The sequence below is a fragment of the Sus scrofa genome, chromosome 18 (genome assembly GCF_000003025.6).
Source record: "Sus scrofa isolate TJ Tabasco breed Duroc chromosome 18, Sscrofa11.1, whole genome shotgun sequence".
In the NCBI taxonomy this organism is placed as follows: Eukaryota; Metazoa; Chordata; class Mammalia; order Artiodactyla; family Suidae; genus Sus; species Sus scrofa.
Window position 1 is genome coordinate 7,167,642 of NC_010460.4, and position 20,697 is coordinate 7,188,338.

Below are 20,697 nucleotides of genomic sequence, written 5' to 3' on the forward strand. Positions count from 1 at the left end.
CTTAATCCATTCATCTGTTTATGAACATTTAGGTTTTTTCCATATCTTGTTTATTGTGAAGCATGCTGCTATGAGCATAGGGGTGTATGTATCTTTTTGAATTGTAGTTTTGTTCAGGTATATGCCCAGGAGTAGGACTGCTGGATCATATGCTAGTTCTATATTCAGTTTCCTGAGGAATCTCCGTATTGTTCTCCACCAACTTTGTTTTATTTGATTATACTTACGAGATTTATACTTTTTAAAATCATAGGCAGCGTCATTTTTCCATCTTCACTTTTTATCATTAAAATACTTAAATAAGGAGTTCCTATCATGGCGCAGTGGTTAACGAATCCAACTAGGAACCAAGAGGTTGCAGGTTCAATCCCTGGCCTTGCTCAATGGGTTAAGGATCCGGCGTTGCTGTGAGCTGTGGTGTTAGGTCACAGACACGGCTCAGATCCCGTGTTGCTGTGGCTCTGGTTTAGGCCAGCAGCTATAGCTCCGATTTGACCCCTAGCCTGGGAACCTCCATATGCCATGGGAGTGGCCCAAGAAATGGCAGAAAGACCAAAAAAAAAAAATTTAAGTAATTGCACAGACAAAGCTTAACTCTTGGATGGCAGAGAATGCTGTATGAAATACTTGAAATGTTCATAGGTGAGCAGGTATATGAACTTGGCAATGAGAAAGGTAAGTTAGGTATGTCGGTGTGAGTATGCTCAAGGTCATGTCTACAAAAGCCTAAAGAATACAAATCGAATATTACTTGTTCTCTGCTCTTTAGGGTTCAAACCCCTGCTTATGTGGGCAAACTGAGGTCCTGAGAGAAGATGATCTGAAGCTCATTCTTGAGTGGGAAAATAAATCACACCCAGTATCTCGATGCTCAGGTCCTGGTGATTCCTTTTTTTTTCTAAAAGAGATGCTTTTTACTATTTCAGCATCTCTCTCATTCCTAATTGATAAGGAAACAGTTGGACCCAATATTTTCCTGTGGGTTGACCACAGATAAGGATATTTCTTAGCTCATTATTTTTGCACCTGAATTGTCTGTGTCTAAAGCAACCGATACCCACTTCTTTGCCCCTACTCCCTCTCCTCCTCACCAGAGCCCAGATCCCAGGGCTGTAGGGTTTCTCCAAGCCCTGTGCCCTCAGGATACAGCAGAGGGGTAGAAAACAGTTGCAGCTGCCTGGGAGGCCCCTGTGGCCTCACAGTTGTCTCCCTGCTCCCTGGAGCTCACCTCTCCCAAGCTGAGGATTAGCCTAAGTCCCCATTGGAGGTGGCTGCTCCTTAGGAACTGCTGTCGTGCTGTATTCAAGCCTATGAGAGCACAAAGGCAGCACTGAGGAGAGCTGGAGGCTTCCACCTTTGCCCGTGTTTTGGTTTCAGGTCCTCCACCAAGAGTGCCTGGAGGGCAGGAGGAAGGTCATACAGAGAAAGGACCAGGCAGGGTGAGGTGTCTCCATCCTGTGTTGTGTTTTTTCTGTTTACTCCGGACTGTCCCAGATGTTCTGGGTTTGGGAACTGGGCTGCAGGGAGCCTAAGAGGGGTCTCTTTGCTCCATTCAACTCATTGTGCTTGTGTGCTTGTCCCCTGGGTGGGGCCCCTACCACTGAGTCCTGCATCTGGACCTGGGCGGCAGGATGGGACCTGGTGCGGCTGTGTCCCCTCCCTTCCCCTCAGCCTCTCCTGCCCCTTTCATTGCCCTCACAGTGCTTGCCATAGTTTGCCATTTTAAACCTACCTGCTTGTAAGGTCTGGGGCGATCTTGTTCATGGCTGTGTTCTGAGTGCGCTGGTAGGATCTAGAACACTCATTCAGTCATATGTTTCTGAATGGATGAGTGGATGAGTGATTTGAGTTTCCTGGGTCCTCTTGTACCCTGTGCTATTGCTGATTTGGGTGCAGCAGTGAAGTTATAGTGATAAGACCTTACATTGGTTTCATCTTGCCTTTCCTCATGGGAAGCTCAGGGTCTTCTGTTCCACCCCATTTCTTCTGCCCTTTCCTTAGAGACCTGGGCTTAGGGGCAGATCAGCCTTGATGCCTTCCTTCCTCTCTGACTCTGTCTGCTCTCTGAGCCTTCACATTCCTTTCACTGCCAGACACATCATCCTTTTGCAACATTCTTTGACTCTGGTTCTTGTTGGCTAGTCTGCTAGTTCCAGTGTGCTGTTTACCTCCATGTCCTCCCTCTGTCACCCACCCTCAAAGACTTGTGAACCACAAGGGGATAGTCACATACCTACTTTGCCTACCCCTCTGTCCCATTCCTCATCCTCACTTTTTCATTCACTTGAGAAATCCGACATGTCCCAAGACACTGATGATTGAGATCATTGCTACAAAAACTGTGGTGATAGTATTCACCCCCATTGCATTCTCAACTATTATTTTTTTAAAGAGTCATTTTCTGGGAGTAGGAAAGTCATTTCAAAAGTCCAAATCCAGGAGTTCCCATTGAGGTGCAGCAGAAAACGAATCCAGCTAGTATTCATGAGGACACGGGTTTGATCCCTGGGCTCACTCAGTGGGTTAAGGATCTGGTGTTGCCGTAAGCTGTGGTGTAGGTTGCAGATGCGGCTTGGATCCTGCATTTCAGTGGCTGTGGTGTAGGCCAGCTACAGCCCCAATTAGACCCCTAGCCTGGGAACTTCCATATGCTGTGGGTTGGCCCCCCACTCCAAAAAAAAGCCAAAAAAAAAAAAGAGGCCAAAATGCATAGAAATAATTTAGCCAGGAGAACCTTGAGGGTTGATATGGAGTAAGAGAAAAATGTGTAACAGGGAGAGGGCTTTCTGGTGGGTTCCAAGAATCTAGAGGGTCATGGTATGGAGACAGCAGCGTGTCATAGTTGCTATTGGATATTTTGACAGAGTTATGACCCATAAAACCTACAGCATGAAGGGTGTAGATAGAGATGAATAGGGCCTCTTACCAGTGAGTATCCTCACCAGGGATGTGTAAGGGAAACTGACAACATCCCATGAACCCCAGACTGGAGCCAAGTATAGACAATGTGTGGCCCAGTCCAAGGCACGCACTAAATGGCCAACCAAGGCCTTAACCATTCTGCTTTTTAATGCTATGGCTACACTTAGCCTGGTTTCGTGGGGCACTGCCTTGTCTCCAGACTGAACTTGAGCTTGCCTGGGCCACAGGGCTATAGGACTCCTGGGCCTGAGAGAGGGTCTGTTCTGTAGCAAGGGCTGCCACAGAGGCTTCCCTGAGGAAAATGATCTGTGGAAGACCCCGCTTGCAGAGAAAAATCGATTCTACCCTCAACTTGAATTTCATCTCTGTTAATTTGGCTTGTGTCAAACAGTCAGTCTTGTAAATAAAACCTTGGGATGTAAAATTACTCGACAAGTACAGCTGGTCCTAAAACATACTCCAGGGGGCTTGTCTTGAGCAATGGGCTATGGTTTGCTGGATTGGAGTCTTAATGAATATGCATGATGGACAAAGTGGGGAGGGCACCAGTCATCAAAGCTGAGCGGGGAGGGGAGACCTTAAACAGGGCAGGGGAAGTCTAAGGGTGGCAATTCCAGAAGACAGGAGGGAGGTTGGGAGGAGGAAGGCAAGATAGGTTGGGGTGAGTGTGTGCTGCGTCCAGTGCTGCAGGGAAACGGGGGATCCTGGAAGAGGGACGGTGCCGTGTAACAGAACACACATGACTCTTATATTTAGAAAGTGGGGAACCAGGAGGCACTCTGTTCCACAGAACAAAGGCCCTAGGCTTTAGCCCACAAGATTTTTATTGAGGAAGGTGATTAGTATTAGTTGATTTGATTGAGGAAGATTAGTATTAGTTGGATTAAGGAAGGTGACAAGATTAGTGGGCGGGAACAGGCATAGGCATAGGCATTGGCATAGGCATAGGCATAGGCATTGGCATAGGCATAGGCAATAAGAAGGTTATTATCTTAGTGATATCAAAGGGGGTATCCTTAGGTCATAGTGCTGCTGTTTATAGAATAACATGGTTAATGCATAAGTCCTTTATCTTGTCTTTGAAGGAGACTGTACTTTAGAACTCTGTCCATAGATACTTGCCTTCTGCAGAGTTCAGCTGTTCCCGTGGTCTCCAACAAGTGTGTAATGGTGGGGGCTGTGCTGGAGGCCAGTTTGAAAAGGATGCCAGCTAGTGTGAGGTAGGGTGAAGCCTGCTGCACTGAATGGAGAGGATTATGAAGCGGTGTATATTTTTACACAGGTTGGCAGGCAGAGAGAGGTGTGGGCCAAGAACAACAAGCAGATAAGATTCTTTTATATTTTCAAGGTTGCTCTGGTTAAGGGAGAAGGCGAGATTTCTGAAGGAGCGACTAGAGGGACAAAAGAAGAATGAGATGTGGGAGCATTTATATTTAGAAAATAGCAGAAAGACAGGGAGCCAGAGAAGGGGCCAGACAAAGAAAATTCAGAATTGTCCCCAAATTAAGAGTAGAGTGTCTGAGTAGTCAATGGCAGAAGCTATTTCAGAAATGTGTGATTCATAGCCCGAGATGTCACAGAGGAGACAAGGAGGACCAGGGTTGAGCACAAAGTATGAAAAGAAGTAATATATCAGGTACCTAGTCCAGATCCTGGGATATGGAAAGAACTCTGCAGGTGTGACTATGATGAAAAGACTATTGCATTTGGCAGCTAGGAAAGGTTTACCAGACCCAGCCAAATGTCTTGCAGAGAGTTGGCTCTTAACAAATGTGTTGAATGAAATAATGAGTAGAAGCCAAAAAAGTAAGAATTTAGGAGTGATGGTAATGTGGAGATGGCCAATTTCTAAATCTGTTCATCAGAACCAGTCAGTTCCTTATGACCCTTGGGACCTTCGACCCTTTGGGAATAGTGTCTCCTGGACATTGAGGTTGACCATGCTTAGAAGCCAGTATGCTGAGGGAGTCAGGCCAGTCGTCAGGGACCAAGGTCAAAAGAGAGGTTGATGACAGTGTCCCACTGATTTCCTGGCTTCGCACAGGTGGTACAGAGAACAGACCTCAAAAGCAATGAGTAACTTCAGTGTTGTCAGGGAATTTGTGCTCCTGGGATTTTCACAACTGCATGAGTTCCAGATCCTCCTGTTTGCTTTCATCCTATTGATATATGTGCTGACAGTTCTGGGGAACCTGGCTATTATCACCCTCACATGCCTTGACTCCCGCCTCCACTCACCCATGTACTTCTTCCTTTGCAACTTCTCCCTCGTGGAAATGCTGGTCACCTCCACTGTGGTTCCTAGGATGCTGGCAGACCTGCTATCCACTCACAAGACCATGTCTCTGGCTGAATGCCTGACCCAGTCCTTTTTTTACTTCTCCCTGGGCTCTACCACCTTCCTGATCCTCACGGTCATGGCCTTTGATCGCTATGTGGCCATCTGCCGCCCTCTCCACTACCCAACCGTCATGAATGGTCCAGTCTGTGTGAAGCTGGTGGTGGTCTGCTGGGTGGTTGGGTTCCTCTCCATCGTCTCCCCCACCCTGCAGAAAACCCAGCTCTGGTTCTGCGGCTCTAATGTCATTGACCACTACTTCTGTGACTCGGCCCCACTTCTCAAGCTTTCCTGCTCTGACACCCACCACATTGAGCTCATGGACTTTTTCCTGTCCTTGCTCTTTGTGCTGTCCACCATGCTGCTCATTGTGGTCTCCTATGTCCTCATTGCGGCCGCAGTGCTACACATCCCCTCCTCCTCCGGGCGCCAGAAGGCCTTCTCCACCTGCACCTCCCACCTCACGGTGGTGCTTCTGGGCTACGGCAGTGCCATCTTCATCTACGTGAGGCCAGGCAAGGGCCACTCCACACAACTCAACAAGGTGGTGGCCCTGATGACAGCGGTGGTGACCCCATTCCTCAACCCTTTCATCTTCACTTTCCGGAATGAGAAGGTCAAAGAGGTCCTGAAGGATATGTCCACAAGGATCCTCCTCAGCGACTCAGCTGCCTGAACATGGGGGTGAGGGTCGTCCACTGCAGGTGGCACCCAGGTGCCCCAGCTGGAGCTTCTTGATCTCCTTCTTATTGGTCTCTCCTGTCCCCTCACCCTACAGGCATTTCTGTTCACTCTCTACAGGGAGCTAATGAACTCATATCCTCTGAATGTCTCAAAAGCAAGTGTCTGTGAACCTGTGACAGTTAAGGAAGGAATGATTTCAAGGGACCTGGGGGACGGGGAGTGAAAACAGTGTGATAATGCCAATTAAATGGGATAATCCAAATAAAGCTTTTAGTTCAAGGTCTGGTACCTTGCAAGAGCTCATTGACTATAGCTCTGGTTGGAAAAAATGTGCTCCTAAGTCCCTCCTCCCTGGTCCTGTGCTAGGGTTTTGTTCACAGTCCTTTTCATTTCTTTTGTGTACAACCTTGTTTTTTAAGGGAATGTGTTCCTTTTTCAGGAACTGGCTTCAGAGTCTAGGATGGGGTTTTATAAGTGGGAGGTTCTCTGAGAAGAGCAGAGGGGCCTGACATCCCCAAAACAGAAAAAGTGATGTGCCTTTCATTGGGACCCCCTTCTGGGAGGGCTCCTGGGGCAGAAGCACCGCTCCTGCCCAGGCTGCTCACTGCTCCCTCCTGGACCCCAAAGCTCTTGACTTCAAACAGGAATGATTCTCTGGGGGCCAGACTCCCATCCCTCTTACATGGAAATATCATGAGGGCCCCATGCCTAGAAAGAAGGGCTTTACTTCTTTTTTTTAACCTTCCTGTGCACTCAGGGAAGAGGGGGATGCTGGATCACTGCCCCTGATTTGTTGCCTCCGCCCCTTCACGGGCTAGCACTGCTTTTCTCCCACAGAACCTAGGATCTGTGGCCCAGAGGGAAGGCCCTCTAAGATTGGGTTTCCCGGAAGCCGGCTGGCAAGGAGGTTGCCAGCAGTCCTGAGTGGTAAGGCAAAGGTGGTAGAAGCCAGGCAAGGAGGAAATGGAGCAGGATGAGGGTGCTGGGGCATGGACTGGAAGGCAGGGGAGGGAAGGCATTAGAAAATCATGGACCTGGAGAATAGACTTGTGGTTACCAAGGGGTGGGGGAGGGAGTGGGATGGATGGGGAGCTTGGGGTTAATAGATGCAGATGATTGCCTTTGGAATGGATAGGTAATGAGATCCTGCTGTGTAGCCCTGGGAACTGTGGCTAGTCACTTATGATGGAGTATGATAATGTGAGAAAAAAGTATCTATACATATATGTGTAACTGGGTCACCATGCTCTATAGTAGAAAATTGACAGAACACTGTAAATCAGCTATAATGGAAATAAATAGAAATCATTATATATAAAAAAAGAAATCTGGGAATGGATTAGGGAGTCAGGAAAAGATGATGTGAGTGGGAATAGCTCTGGTGTCTGATTTTTTACACCAGGTTGAATCCGGACTGAGTTGGGATCAGCAAAACAGGATAGAGGGTACATGTAAACTTCTACTAGCTCCATTTGCAGGAGAGACCCTGGCCATCATTTTCAGTGTGGGGGTCACCCCGAAAACTCAAGGCTGTGAAGAAAAGGGGTGGTGGGAAGGGAAAGTGTCCCAGGGTGTCGCCCTGAAGGCTGGGTCTCTTGCTGTCATGAGGAAGACATGCATTTAAGCTCTTTTCTTTTTCCTCTCATACATTTTTTCTTATTTATTTATTTATTTTTTTTGTCTTTTGCCATTTCTTGGGCCGCTCCCGCGGCATATGGAGGTTCCCAGGCTAGGGGTCGAATCGGAGCTGTAGCCACCGGCCTACACCAGAGCCACAGCAACTCAGGATCCGAGCTGTGTCTGCAACCTACACCACAGCTCACGGCAACGCCAGATCCATAACCCACTGAGCAAGGGCAGGGACCGAACCTGCAACGAATCCTGTTCCTAGTCGGATTCGTTAACCACTGCACCACGACGGGGAACTCCCTTATTTATTTATTTATTTACCACGACGGGGAACTCCCTTATTTATTTATTTATTTATTTAGCTATTTCTTTGGGCCGCTCCCACGGCATATGGAGGTTCCCGGGCTAGGGGTTGAATCGGAGCTGTAGCCACCGGCCTATGCCAGAGACACAGCAACATGGGATCCGAGCCGCGTCTGCAACCTACACCACAGCTCACGGCAACGCCGGATCGTTAACCCACTGAGCAAGGGCAGGGACTGAACCCACAAACCTCATTGTTCCTAGTCGGATTCGTTAACCACTGTGCTACGACGGGAACTCCCCCTTATTTATTTTTAATTAGAGTTTAGTTTATTTACAGTGTTGTGCCCATCTCTGCTGTACAGCATAGTAACCCAGTCATACATATATGTACATTCTTTTTCTCATACTATCCTCCATCATGGTCTATCTCAAAAGACTGGACATAGTTCCCTGGGCTGTACAGTAGGACCTCATTGCTTATCCATTCTAAATGTAATAGTTTGCATCTGCCAACTCCAGGCTCCCTGTAAGCTCATTAAAAAAAAATAACTACCACAGGGCACGTTCTCATTTGTGGCCCTCTGCAAAAAAAGTGGGCTGATAATTTTGAGTCTCCAGGAAAGGCCAGCTGGGAAAACATTTTCTCATCCTGAGAACTTTCTTTCCGCTGCATCTCAAAGGACTAATTACTTACCCTCCTTGCAAACTTTGTGAAAAACTCAAGAACTAAATGGGAAGCAATTATCTCCTCCTGACAGGCAAACATTTTCCTTCAGCTTCTTCCTTCTCAAATAATCAGCACACAAATCCACTCAGATTTTCCTCCTGAGAGATTCCTACCTGCCACTGTCATCTCTGCACACTGCCTCCTAAAAATTTAAAAATAAACAACAGCCTGCAGCAATCTCTTGTCTGTTTTTTACACTGTTCCCACAGGAGTGGGTTCTGGCCAGTTTGGGGAAGGTGTAACATGCATTGTTGCTCCACATTAATCACCCAGTCCTAACCAGCATCACACAGGGTTTTGTTTTGTTTTGTTTTGGGCCTCACCTGTAGCATATGGAGGTTCCTAAGCTAGGGGTCTAATCGTAGCTGTAGCTGCCAGTCTATGCCACAGCCACAGCAACGCCAGGGATCGAACCCGAGTCCTCATGGATACTAGTCGGTTACGTTAACTGCTGAGCCATGATGGGAACCCTAGGCTTGACTTTTTTAATAAACTTGCCTGTGTCCCTGTAGTACTCAAAGGGTGGTCCCTGGACCCTCAAGGGTCCCTCCTGGGGGATTTTTGGAAAAGCGGATCTGCGGCCCCACCCCAGACTTGTTGAATCTGAATCTGCGTTACAACAGGACCCTGGGTGATTCTCATGCACAGGAATATTGAGAAGCACAGATCTAGACAATCTGCCCCTGGGCGTTCCAATCAGGAAATCGTGTAAGAAAGCCCTCGTCCTAATCTCAACCACCTGAGTGGCACTGGAAGAGGGAGCCTGAGGTTAGGTTATATGTGCTATTATCGGAGCCACCCATTCTTAATGACTCGAATTCCTGGTACTATTTCTGGAGACCATAGCCAGTATTTAGGCCCCTGAGATTTTCTTTCTACTCTGACCTTAAACTTCTTGAGGGACCTTAGCCAAATGGCCCAGCCTCTGACTTGCTTTTAGAATCCTATGTGGACATGACCTAGGGATGTTTTTGTTCTGTTTGGTACCGGTTGTCTGGATGTGAGGTGGGCACAATGTCAACTATGGTTCCTGCATAGACAGAACATGGAAAGTAACTTGAACTTACTTTTCTAGCTTGCTGGAAGAAATATGGGGGGCGGTCTAAGACAGAGTGTTGGTATGAAAGTCTCCCCAGGTTTCGAGTCATGGCGTGACTAAACCATTGCCTTGTGGAATTCCCAGGGAGAGTGTAGGTTGTCCAGGCCCACCTCCTCTGAGCTCCAGCATCCAGCATCCCTAGGGCAGCACACACAGGTTCCTGTTGGAACCAAGTCTGGAGGTGGACTCACAGCTGTGAGGTATTCGCTCTCTTTGTTGCAGTGTTTTAAATTTTAAGATGAAATCTTTATAGCTAGCCTCACTCTAGTCCCTCTAACATTCACACACTGTGCAATTTCAAATTATCCAGGCAGACCAGCAAATAAGTGAAGACAAGCACATATTCCCCTACAAAATATTCAGATGTACAAGTGAGAGATTGCTGTTGAACAGTGTCTCAACTGCTCACTATCCATGTTGCTTCCTCTTGTGCCTCTTGTTATGTGGGTCTTGACAACTGGTTGTTTAGACAACTGGTACTATTTGAGACAACTAATGGAGATAAAGTGCAGTGAAGTAACATCTCCTGTGCTTTGTTGACTACCTGCCAACTTAGATGGCCCTCTATGTTTTAGTTTACAGCATTCACTCATATTCCAAATTCTTCTACCAACCTCACTATAAAGACAGCTGGTGTTTATTGAACATCTGCTATGTTCTAGGCACAGGGCATAAAAGATAAGGCATGATGCTTAACTAAAGGAGCTGATGATTAAGTGTGGGGAAACTAAACTATGGCTTAGTTACTCGAATATGCAGAACACTTTGGGAATACGGGGAGGGCATGCCCAATTCTCTTTGGTTAAATTGAATCTTCTCAAACATGGTATCATTTGAGTTGAGCTTTGAGGTATGACGGGCAATTTTGCAGGCAGAGAGGGGGGAAAGTGAATTTCAGAGGGAGGCAACTTAATGTCTAAAGTGAAATAGACATAAAGAGTTCCCTGTTGGCTCAGCAGGTCAAGGGTCTGACATTGTCACTGCTGTGGTGTAGGTTTGATCCCTGGCTTAGGAACTTCTGCATGCCATAGATGAAGCCCCCCCAAAATAACAAAATATCATGGACGTAAAAATGGCACATTGGGTAGGCAGTGCAAGCCTGGGGAGATGGAATTAATGAATGTTCTCAGGATAGTGATCATGGGTAGCGTCACTAGTCAGATCCAAGTCTCTTGGGGGATTTGCAGGTATCCTCTGAAAGATGCTCCACTCACTGAAATCACAAGACAGCAAACTTTGCAGTGGGTGCAGAGGGCATTGATGTAGAAAACTTTGCATGCCAGGGCAGTTCTACCGTATTCACAAAAGGTGCTATTTACCTTCAGTGCTGGAATTTTATTGCCTTCAGTTTTGAAAATGACCTAAGTAGGTCCATAAAGATCTTAGGAATAGTTCTATTAAAGGGCAGTTCCATGAAGTTTGCTTCCAAAGGATCTGATGTGTGTATAAGGGAAGGAGAATGGCAAAGATATTGGGTTGAATGGCGGATAGGATCTAAGGGAAAACCCTGAGGCAGAATGGCAAGCTGATGGCCTGAGCTTTCCCGATAACTAATTGCTATTTTTTGAGGAATTAAACATAGTCATTATTTTTTTAAAAAATAGACACTTACATATATTTTGTTAAAAACAGAGCCAATCACAATTCAGAAATCTTAATATTTTACTGCATTTCACTTTGGTCTTTCCTCCTGAAGTTGTCTGTGTCATACGGTAGAAATACTGCATAACGGTGAGCATCTCTTCCAACCTCCAAGCTCGATGATGTCATGTTGGTAGCTTGAAATTGAACATGATGGGAGTGAAGTTGACACCATGGAAATGGGGAGAGGGTGGAAGCCAGCAAATGCTGCAACTGGAGAGCCAGTGGTTAAATATTTGCCCAGGGACCTTTGGGTTGCTAGCACTTTTCTTCAGTATCCATTGGGCATGGTTGCAAGGACACTATTTACATCAGGAAACTTAGAGCTTAAGGATTTGATGAATGAGACCGATGCGAACATGGTGCTCTGTTGGCAACACTGAAATTTTCCAACTTGGCCCCAGAAAGTTTTTCACCTCATCAAACTCCTCAAAGCCCATGTAGGCAGGGTCTTCATGCTATTACTGGTGGTTCTAAGACCCAGGCCTGACTTTTATTTGAAAATGGTTTGGTTCCTTTATCTTCCTTCATCAAAACTTCCATACCCTTACTTAAATCCTTGCTCCCTGGTGCTCTAAACTGGAAGGAATAAATCTACTTTTACTTCCCACTGGGATTTCCTGTGTGGAAATGGGTTCTGGGGCTAGCTGTCAAGACCCTTGTATTCCAAATGATTTCTTATAAGGACGCTATCTCTGGGACTGGACTGTCGGAGAAACAGAGGGAGGGAGGGGAAGATGGGGGGCATTTTATATTATTTTATTTTATTTTATTACTTTCTTATGACTGCACCTGTGGCATATGGAAGTTCCCAGGCTAGGGGTTGAATCAGAGCTACAGCTCCCAGCCTATGCCATCGCTTCAGCAGCATGGGATCCGAGCTGTGTCTGGAACCTACACCACAGCTCATGGAGGGGAGGCATTTTAGAGTCATAAAGTCCTGCCACTGATTCTACCCATGTTTAAGTTAGCTTCCAGTCTCGCCCTACATCCTGGCAGTTGTGTTCCCGTAAGCTACTTCTGTGGAGTGGGAACACTGTGGCCTTCATGCAGATGACCTTATAGCAAGTGACTTTATGTAAACTAACAGTCAGATCAATTGTTCCCAGTTCCTGGGGAAAATGGTGTAGTAAAAGAACTGTGAATTCACTATGCAATTAACACTGTGAATAGACTGAATACAAATATTTCTTGCATAGGGTAAGTGGGGAGAGAGTGGGATGCATGGGGAGTTTGGGGTTAGTAGATGCAAACTATTACACTTAGAATGGATAAATAGCAAGGTTTTACTGAATAGCACAGGGAACTATATCCAATCTCTTGGGACAGACCATGATGGAAAATAATATTAAAAAAATAATGTATATGTATGTATGACTGAGTCACTTTGCTGTATATCAGAAATCAGCACATTATAAATCAACTGTACTTTAGAAAAAAATCTAAAAAATTATTTCTTGCATATATGAGTTATCTACTGTCTTTCAAATGTTTGTGGATACTATTGTGATAAATAAAACACAAATTTTTAAAAGTAGTACTGAGGAAGTTCCCATTGTGGCTTAGCGGTTTATGAATCTGACATAGTGTTTGTGAAGATGTGGGTTCGCTCCCTGGCCTCGATCAGTGGGTTAAGGATCTGCATTGCTGCAAGCTGTAGCACTAGTCACAGATGCAGCTTGAATCCGGTACTACTGTGTCTATGGTATAGAGTGCCAGCTGTAGCTCCCATTCAATCCCTAGCCCAGGAACTTCCATATGCCGTGGGTGTGGCCCTAAAAATAAAAAAATAAAAATTTAAAAATAAATTAATTAAATGCATAAAAAAGTAACACCGAATCTATAGTTACGTTCTGGCAGTGTGTCCTTTCAAGCCAGGAATTTAAATATACAGTTACTGTTATGAAAGGAGTTACCAGAATTACTGCCATTCCAAGTCTATGAATTTGATGGGAACTTGATGGATACACACTATAAATAAGGGGCTAGAGGAGTCTACACTGGGTGGCTTCAGATCTTGGAGAATCCAACTTTTAATTAACCCAACTTTGATCTGGACAGAAGGAGAATTTCTAAGGATGGAGAGGCGGAAAATAAATTTGAAGAACAAAATTCTCCTGTCAGTTCTGCCATTGCTTTGACCAACCCACCATGGCTCTTTTACCCATTAGTGGGTCAGAAAGCTCTGCTCAGCTGTAGCCTGAGAATCAGTATTTCCCTTTTGGACTCTTGTGGCCCTTGTTAAAAGTAGGAAAACCCCTTATCAAAATGTGTTAGAATTAACTTCTCTTTCTCTCACAGATGGAGAACACTTTGAGGTTAGAATCCACATTCCTTTGGTCTTTAATGGCCAGTGCTGAGCAGAGTGCATTGCTCACAGTGAGTGATCAGTGAATCTTTATACTTCATTGAATTACTGGAAAACATGCATAGAAGTAGTTGGGAAATTGTTAAAAAATATGGTAACATATTATTGGTAGGATTGTTTTTAATTTTTTCATTATCCTTTCATTTGCGCTATGACTGTTTACTCTTCAATGTGGTAAGAAGAGGATATTAGAGAAAATAAATCAGGTATTTCAACAGCATACTAAACACCAGCATCATTGCTCTTATATAGAGTTGAGGAGATCTGAGATTTTTGACCAGAAGCTGAAACTAGGAACCTATGGAGACCCTCTGATTTGGGTGACTGGCTTCTCACAAAGACAGAAACAAACTTCAAAAAGCCAGAGAAAGGGGCATGTGGATTATGACAGGGTTAGCCTGAGGTGGCACCGGAGGTACATAATGAGAACCATGGACCACTCACTGAGCCGTGATTGCAAAGCTAGATAATCTGTGTTTACCCAGTGAGCCCACAGTCCCTGGCTTTGTTTCCATAGCCGATTTACAATATAGTGTTAATTTTAGGCGTACAGCAAAGTGATTCAGTTATACATATGCACATATCCATTCTTTTCCAGATTCTTTTCCCACTTGGTTATCACAGAATAATGAGTAGAGTTCCCTGTGCTCTACAGCAGGTTCCTGTTGGCCATCATACCATACGCAATATAGTGTTCTTATGCCAGTCCTAAACTCCTAATCCACACCCCCCACATCCTTCCCCTTTGGTAACCGTAAATTTATTATCGAAATCTCTGAGTCCGTTTCTGTTTTGTAAATAAATTCATCTGTATCATTTTTTAAGATTCCATATAAGTGATATCATGTGGTATTTGTCCTTCTCCATCTAACTTACTTAGTATGATAATCTCTAGGTCCATCCATGTTGCTGCAGATGACATTATTTCGTTCTTTTTTATAGTCAAATAATATTCTTGTTTATATGTACCACGTCTTCTTTATCCACTGCTCTGTCAGTAGAACCTAGGTTGGTTCCCTGTCTTGACTATTGTAAATAGTGCCACGGTGAATATTGGCATCTGTGTATCTTTTCAAATTATGGTTTTCTCTGGATACATGCCCAATCCCACTCTTGGCCACATATGCAGAGAAAACCATAATATTAGAAGTACTATTTTTTTTTTCAGGTGCTTCCATAGCATGTGAAAGTTCATGGGCCAGGGATCAAACCCTGACACAGCAGTGACAACACCGGATCCTTAAACTGCTGAGCCACCAGGCAACTCCCTAGAAGTACCCTCTTGATGCGTGAACTCATAGATATTTACTGGGAAATGTAGTTAGGTAAATTAAAGTGTGTTTACAGAAATAATTTGGCAGAATATTTTAAATTGAGGCTGTTTTAGAAACTTTTGGAAAGGTGAAAGCTAAGGGAATACTGTGATTCTGAGTAAAAGTACTTGAAGGGTTTTTTTTTTTTACAATTTCAGACTCTAGTTGTGGGAGGGAAGCTCAATGGAGCTGATATTTCATTCCAACGGAAATGAGACCTAACTGGCTTTCAGGAATTGTACATGTGTGTATGCATGTGTATGTGTGTACAAGATGTGTGTGGATGTGTGTGTATAATGACTGGACAAAGGAATTTACCAGATTCATCACAATCTCCTGCCTTCAGGCTGATGAAGATTTCTCATCATATAGTAGAGAAGGTCATTTTTATCTTTCTAAAACTCGCTGTGAATATTTCTTTCCCAGAACCTGTGTACTTCCTTGGAGATTTGTTCTTATTTTTTACACTAATGAAGATTTACTTTGTTTAATTTGAATTTATTTTCCCTGCACAAGGGAAGCAGATGAATTGTATTATTCAGGTGTCACCTCATCAGAAAACTCTCCCAGCCCATGGTCTGGTCTTGACCTTCCTCTTATCTGCTTCCATAAAACCTTCTGTGAATCCAACATTGCTCTGCACCTGCTGTATTGTAAGCAGCCCTTTATTATTCTTTACCTTCGTGGAGCTAAGAGCTTTGGGAACTATCAATTCTTGTTTACCTTTCCTCCTGCGTCTGACAGGTGTAGTGCCTGACACATGGAGTCTACTCTGTGTTTGTGAAATGAATGAATAAGCAGATGAATGATGGTATAACGAATTCTATACACAATGGAAGACAGTTACTTTGGTAAATGTTGCTCCTTAGCTTAACCCCATGTAGGCCAAGCACTCATGCTGCACACACTCAGCAATGGGGCACGCACGTGAGCATGCACGCTCACACACACACATACTCTGGGGTTGGAAAATATCTCTTGATCAGACGTGACTTCTTGGCTGATCTTTCTTGAACGGAAAGTGCATGCACTTTGCTTTATTAAAATCCTTACTCCTGGTTTTCCAGGCTCCAGGCAACTTTCTAAGTTCATGTTGCTGCCCATGAGTAAGGAGAGCAATTCCATGTGACCTATGAGAGCTTCAGGCCAGATGAACTGTCACCAAGGACTCACTGTGGTTATTGCTCAGGGGCAATGTGGGGAAAACCTCAAGAAATGTGATGAGTGGTCCCACCCAGGCTGGTCCCACACAGAACTACTTGGCTGAGCCTGGCCTGGTCCCTGGGCTCATCATGGCACCTGGTGGAGCCCTTTTAGCCTCTGCATCTGCCCTCGTAGCACCACCTTGACTGTCTCATTGCGGAAGGTGAGGATAAAAGGATTGAGGAAGGGGGTGAGGATGGATGTCACCAGGGCAACAGTCTTATTCACCTCCACAGAGTGCGCTTTGCCAGGCCGGACATACAGGAAGATAGTGCTGCTGTAGCCAATGAAAACCAGCGTGAGGTGAGACCCACACGTGGAGAAGGCCTTCTGGCGGCTGCTGGCAGAGGGCATCCGCAGCACAGTGCTCACGATGTAGCCATAGGAGATGAGGGTCACCAGGAAGGAGCTGAGGACAAAGGCCAAGGACATAACAAAGTCCCAGAATTCCAGCAGGCTGGTGTCCGAGCAGGACAACTGCAGCAGAGGGGCATTGTCACAGAAGAAGTGGTTAATGACGTTGCCATGGCAATAGTTGAGATGAGCCCGGGAGAGGACAGTGGGCACCATGGCCAGGAAAGGAGCTGCCCAGGCTGCCCCTGCCAGCCGGGCACACACAGCCCTGCTCATCAAGGTGCCATAGCGCAGAGGGTGGCAGATGGCCACAAAGCGGTCGAGGGCCATGTCTGACAGGATGAGGAAGGAGGTGGAACCCAGGGAGAAGTAGAAGTAGAACTGAACCATGCAGCCGATGAAGGAGATGGCCTTGTGGGGGGCCAGCAGGTCAGAGAGCATCCTGGGCACGGTGGTCATGGTCACCAAGATCTCCAGCAGGGAGAAGTTGCCCAGGAAGAAGTACATGGGAGTGTGGAGATGGGTGTCAGCAATGACTGTGACCACGATGATAGTGTTTCCCATGAAGGCCAGAAGATAAAGCACAAGGAAGGGTCCGTAGAGCAGAACCTGCAGCTCGCCCAAGGAGGAGAAGCCCAAGAGGACAAATCCAGATGGGTGGCTCAGATTTGCCATGATCCAGGGACTGGGACCCTGTGTGGAAAGGAAATAAGAGAGAGAGATGGAGACAGGAAAGGGAGGGGGCACAGAAGCAGAGAGAATTTGTGTCGGTCAGTCAGAGGCCCCTGAATGTGGCTTGGTGCTGAGGGGCCGTGTCTATGTCATGACACAGAGGCTCCAAGACCTCTCTTAGAGCATCCCTTTAAGTCTTTCCGGGCGATCTCTCTGTTGAGGACCCTCATGCATTCACATTTCTCCAGCTACGACCATGAAATTAATAGACAGTCAGTTTTGAGCCAGCAAATGAACTTCCTCCAGGGAGGCCCCCTGGTATGTGTTTGCCAAGGTGCAGAGCAGAAAGGATGCAGGAGGTCACAGAGATAAGCCTTGGAACCAGGTGGCTGTCCAGTGACTCGAAGGGCATCAGGGTTTTACCTAAAAGTGGGTGTTACTTGGCTGCTGCCGTGTCTCCCCAAACCTCCCACATGGTGGTTTGGAGCATAAGCTAGGGCCCCGTGTTTGAATTCTGGCCTGATGCCTGCTATGGAAGTTAAGTCTATTCTCTGTTACTTCCCTCTCTCAGCCTCAGTCTACTCAGCTAAAAAAGGACAATAATAATAGTTCTAGCTTCTAGGGCTCCTGCAAAGATTAAATGAGTAAATGTGACAGGCACACACGAGGGGCTCAGCCATCCCCTGTTGTCACCATTACCACTGTTATCGTATGATGCCGATGAAAGAAAATTTTCTTGGCCCATTTCCCCATGCTTTTATAGGGCCAATAGGTGTGTGAGTGCGTGTGTGTGTGTGTGTGTGTATTTCCATAGCATTAGGCTGTTCTTTAGAATTTCAGTTCATTAGAAGGATATTTTTTAAAGCTTCCAATTTCCAAAGAAAATAAATATTCCAATGATCAGAAGTGGGACAAACCAAGCTCTACATGGATCCACTCTGGCCTTCTCTCTGACTCCATAGAAACTGTATCTGAGGCCACCAGCAGTGACATTCCAGTTTAAAGAAGAGCTGCTGTCCCTCCAGCAGCCTTGTTCCCATCCTACTGGCAAACCTTAACAGTAGAGCTGCAATCTATACCCAGCACTGATATATTCACACCCAGTCCCACATCTGTGCTGCCTGAAAGCCTGACCCACATGCAAGCCTATACCATTCACCTTAGTCTCCGAGCACCATGTCGCCTTCTTGAGCTGCCCACCTGAAGAAAGTCGTGTCTAGAGACAGCTGCCTATTGGGTCCACCCTGTGACACGGGTGACATGGGATCTGTGGTCCGTTGCCTTGGGTCAGTGTCTTGCAGCTGGCAGGCAGGGACAGGGGCTTGTGCATAGCTGGGATGGGGTGGACCTGCTGGGTGAGCATTGCCGCAAGGTATACCAGCTCTAATCCCGCTGATAATTTCCCACTTAAAGGCTTACCACCACAAAGCCCAGGGCAGCAATGCTGATGTGGGGCTAGAATGTGGGAAAGAGACCATTCTAAAGACCAGGGGTAGGGGTCGGGGTGGCAGGGGGAGGGTAGAGGAGGTGCTGGTTCTGTGTTTCTGTGCCTTCTTTCCCAAGGCTGAGCGTTCTTGGTTCTCTCTCTTGCCCCTGGTTTCTTGATGTGGTTCAGCGCTGAGCTTATCCTGGATGGGAATGCAGACTCTAGCGGGGCATTCTCTGTGGGAATGACAAGAAAACAGGGAGCCCCCTGGAGATTATGAGGCACCAGTGTTACTCCACAGAATAATGAGAAGCTTTCTGTTCTGAGGAAGTAGGATTTAAGAAAAAAATCTGAATGAAGGAAGGGATAGAGACTGAGATACACATAAGAAGACAATGGCTTAGGACTGGTTCTTGGCCCTTTCCTTCATCCCAGGACTGTGGGAGAAAGAAGAATTTCCCCAGGTGGAGTAAAGTTATGGCAGACCTTTTTCACGGTCAGGATTAGATCCAGAGTAACCATTTGGAGAACTGGCCTCCCTCTCAGATCCAGGCTTTTTTTTTTTTTTTTTTTTTTTTTTTTTTGTCTCTTTAGGACCACACCTGCGGCACATGGAAGTTTCCAGACTAGGGGTCGAATCAGAGTTATAGATGCTGGCCTACACCACAGCCACAACAATGCGGGATCTGAGCCACGTCTGCAACCTACACCACAGCTCACGGCAATGCCAGATCCTTAATTCACTGAGCAAGGCCAGGGATCTAACCTGAATCCTTATGGATGCTAGTCAGATTCATTTCCTCTGAGCCACAACAGAAACTCCAGATCCAGGGTTTTGAAACTGGGGAGACAGGGGGTGCAGACCCTGGACCACAGAATTCTTCAAAATGTCACCTCTTGGAGTTGGGGAATTGAAAGTATAAGTTTAAGAGGAGATATCTTCCCCTCAGAGGCAGGCATGTCTTGGGAACTGGCCAGACTAAAGGGTTTGTCTCTGACTCCTATGAAAAGACACACGCTTTGGGGATGAAGAGAGGACAATATGGCTCAAGCTCCCCAGTAAACTCTGAGCCACAGTCCTTCTCAGAGAAGATCAGACTTTGTATATACCATGCAACTTAGCCTTTCTGCCCCTACCCCAACAGAAATGATGACAAGGAGATACCAAGCAAGAGCCTCCAACAAAGATGGTGCAAATTGGGCCTGAGCTAAAGAACCACAAGGGCTGCAAGGGGTTGTCCAGACAATCATGCTGTAGGATCTGAATCTGGAACTGAGTTTTCAGGATAGAGCCATTGATAATAAAAAAAGATTTTATATCCTTCTGGACAGAAGTGGGGGCTAACAGGAGAAAGTAGCACAATGCTGGTAGGGAGCTCAGGCAGGCAGCCAGGATGGCGGGTCAGCGCAGAGCCCAGAGTAGGAGAAATAGGTGGGCAGGCTGGGGTCATGGGGGCCTTCCTGGCTGCATTAGTTTTCTATTGCTTCTATGACAAATTACCAAAAATTTGGTGGCTCAAATACTGCAAATTTATTACATTACAAACTTGACAAGTCAGATGTTTGACACAGGGCTAAGTGGGCTAAAATCGAGGGGTCGCCAGGGCTGTGCTCCCGTCTGGAGGCTGCTCAGTTTTTCCAGCTTCTGGCAGTTGCCCTGATGGAATCTAAACCTGGTCGTTATATTTGCACTGCTCCTGGCTCATTCAATTCCCTGACCCTTCAGCATCTTAGTTCCCAAGCATGGTGAAAGATTCTTAGGATGTTCACTTCTGGAGCCTCCTGCCTGTGGTACCAAGAGTCTGACATGGAGATATGAGACCCTTAGGGATGGGACCAGCGCCCCTGGTATTGCTGAATAAGAGACCCAAACAGCTAAAATATCTTATAACCTTATGTTGAATCCGTGATTAAGTACTTACCATTTTTTTCCATATAACCCAGGGCAGCACTGTATGTGGTTGCTTTAGGACTGGAAAGAGAGAATGGGTTCTATGTGGGTTCAGATGAGAACA

General features: G+C 46.1%; 2 protein-coding genes across 2 annotated transcripts; one reads left to right on the plus strand and one right to left on the minus strand.

Moving 5' to 3' along the window:
- On the plus strand, nucleotides 2,618-6,991 carry LOC100621272 (olfactory receptor 6V1-like). The gene has a single exon (XM_021079047.1). It carries the CDS (start codon nucleotides 4,995-4,997, stop codon nucleotides 5,934-5,936), a length of 942 nt encoding a protein of 313 aa, XP_020934706.1. The 5' UTR covers nucleotides 2,618-4,994; the 3' UTR covers nucleotides 5,937-6,991.
- Nucleotides 14,864-19,229, minus strand: LOC100621797 (olfactory receptor 6V1). Its single transcript, XM_021079031.1, has one exon. The coding sequence runs from the start codon at nucleotides 17,257-17,259 to the stop codon at nucleotides 16,318-16,320; it is 942 nt and encodes a 313-aa protein (XP_020934690.1). The 5' UTR covers nucleotides 17,260-19,229; the 3' UTR covers nucleotides 14,864-16,317.

Coding starts and splice junctions, on each gene's coding strand:
- LOC100621272 (XM_021079047.1), top strand. CDS start 4,995: ATGAGTAACTTCAGTGTTGTCAGGGAATTTGTGCTCCTGGGATTTTCA.
- LOC100621797 (XM_021079031.1), bottom strand. CDS start 17,259: ATGGCAAATCTGAGCCACCCATCTGGATTTGTCCTCTTGGGCTTCTCC.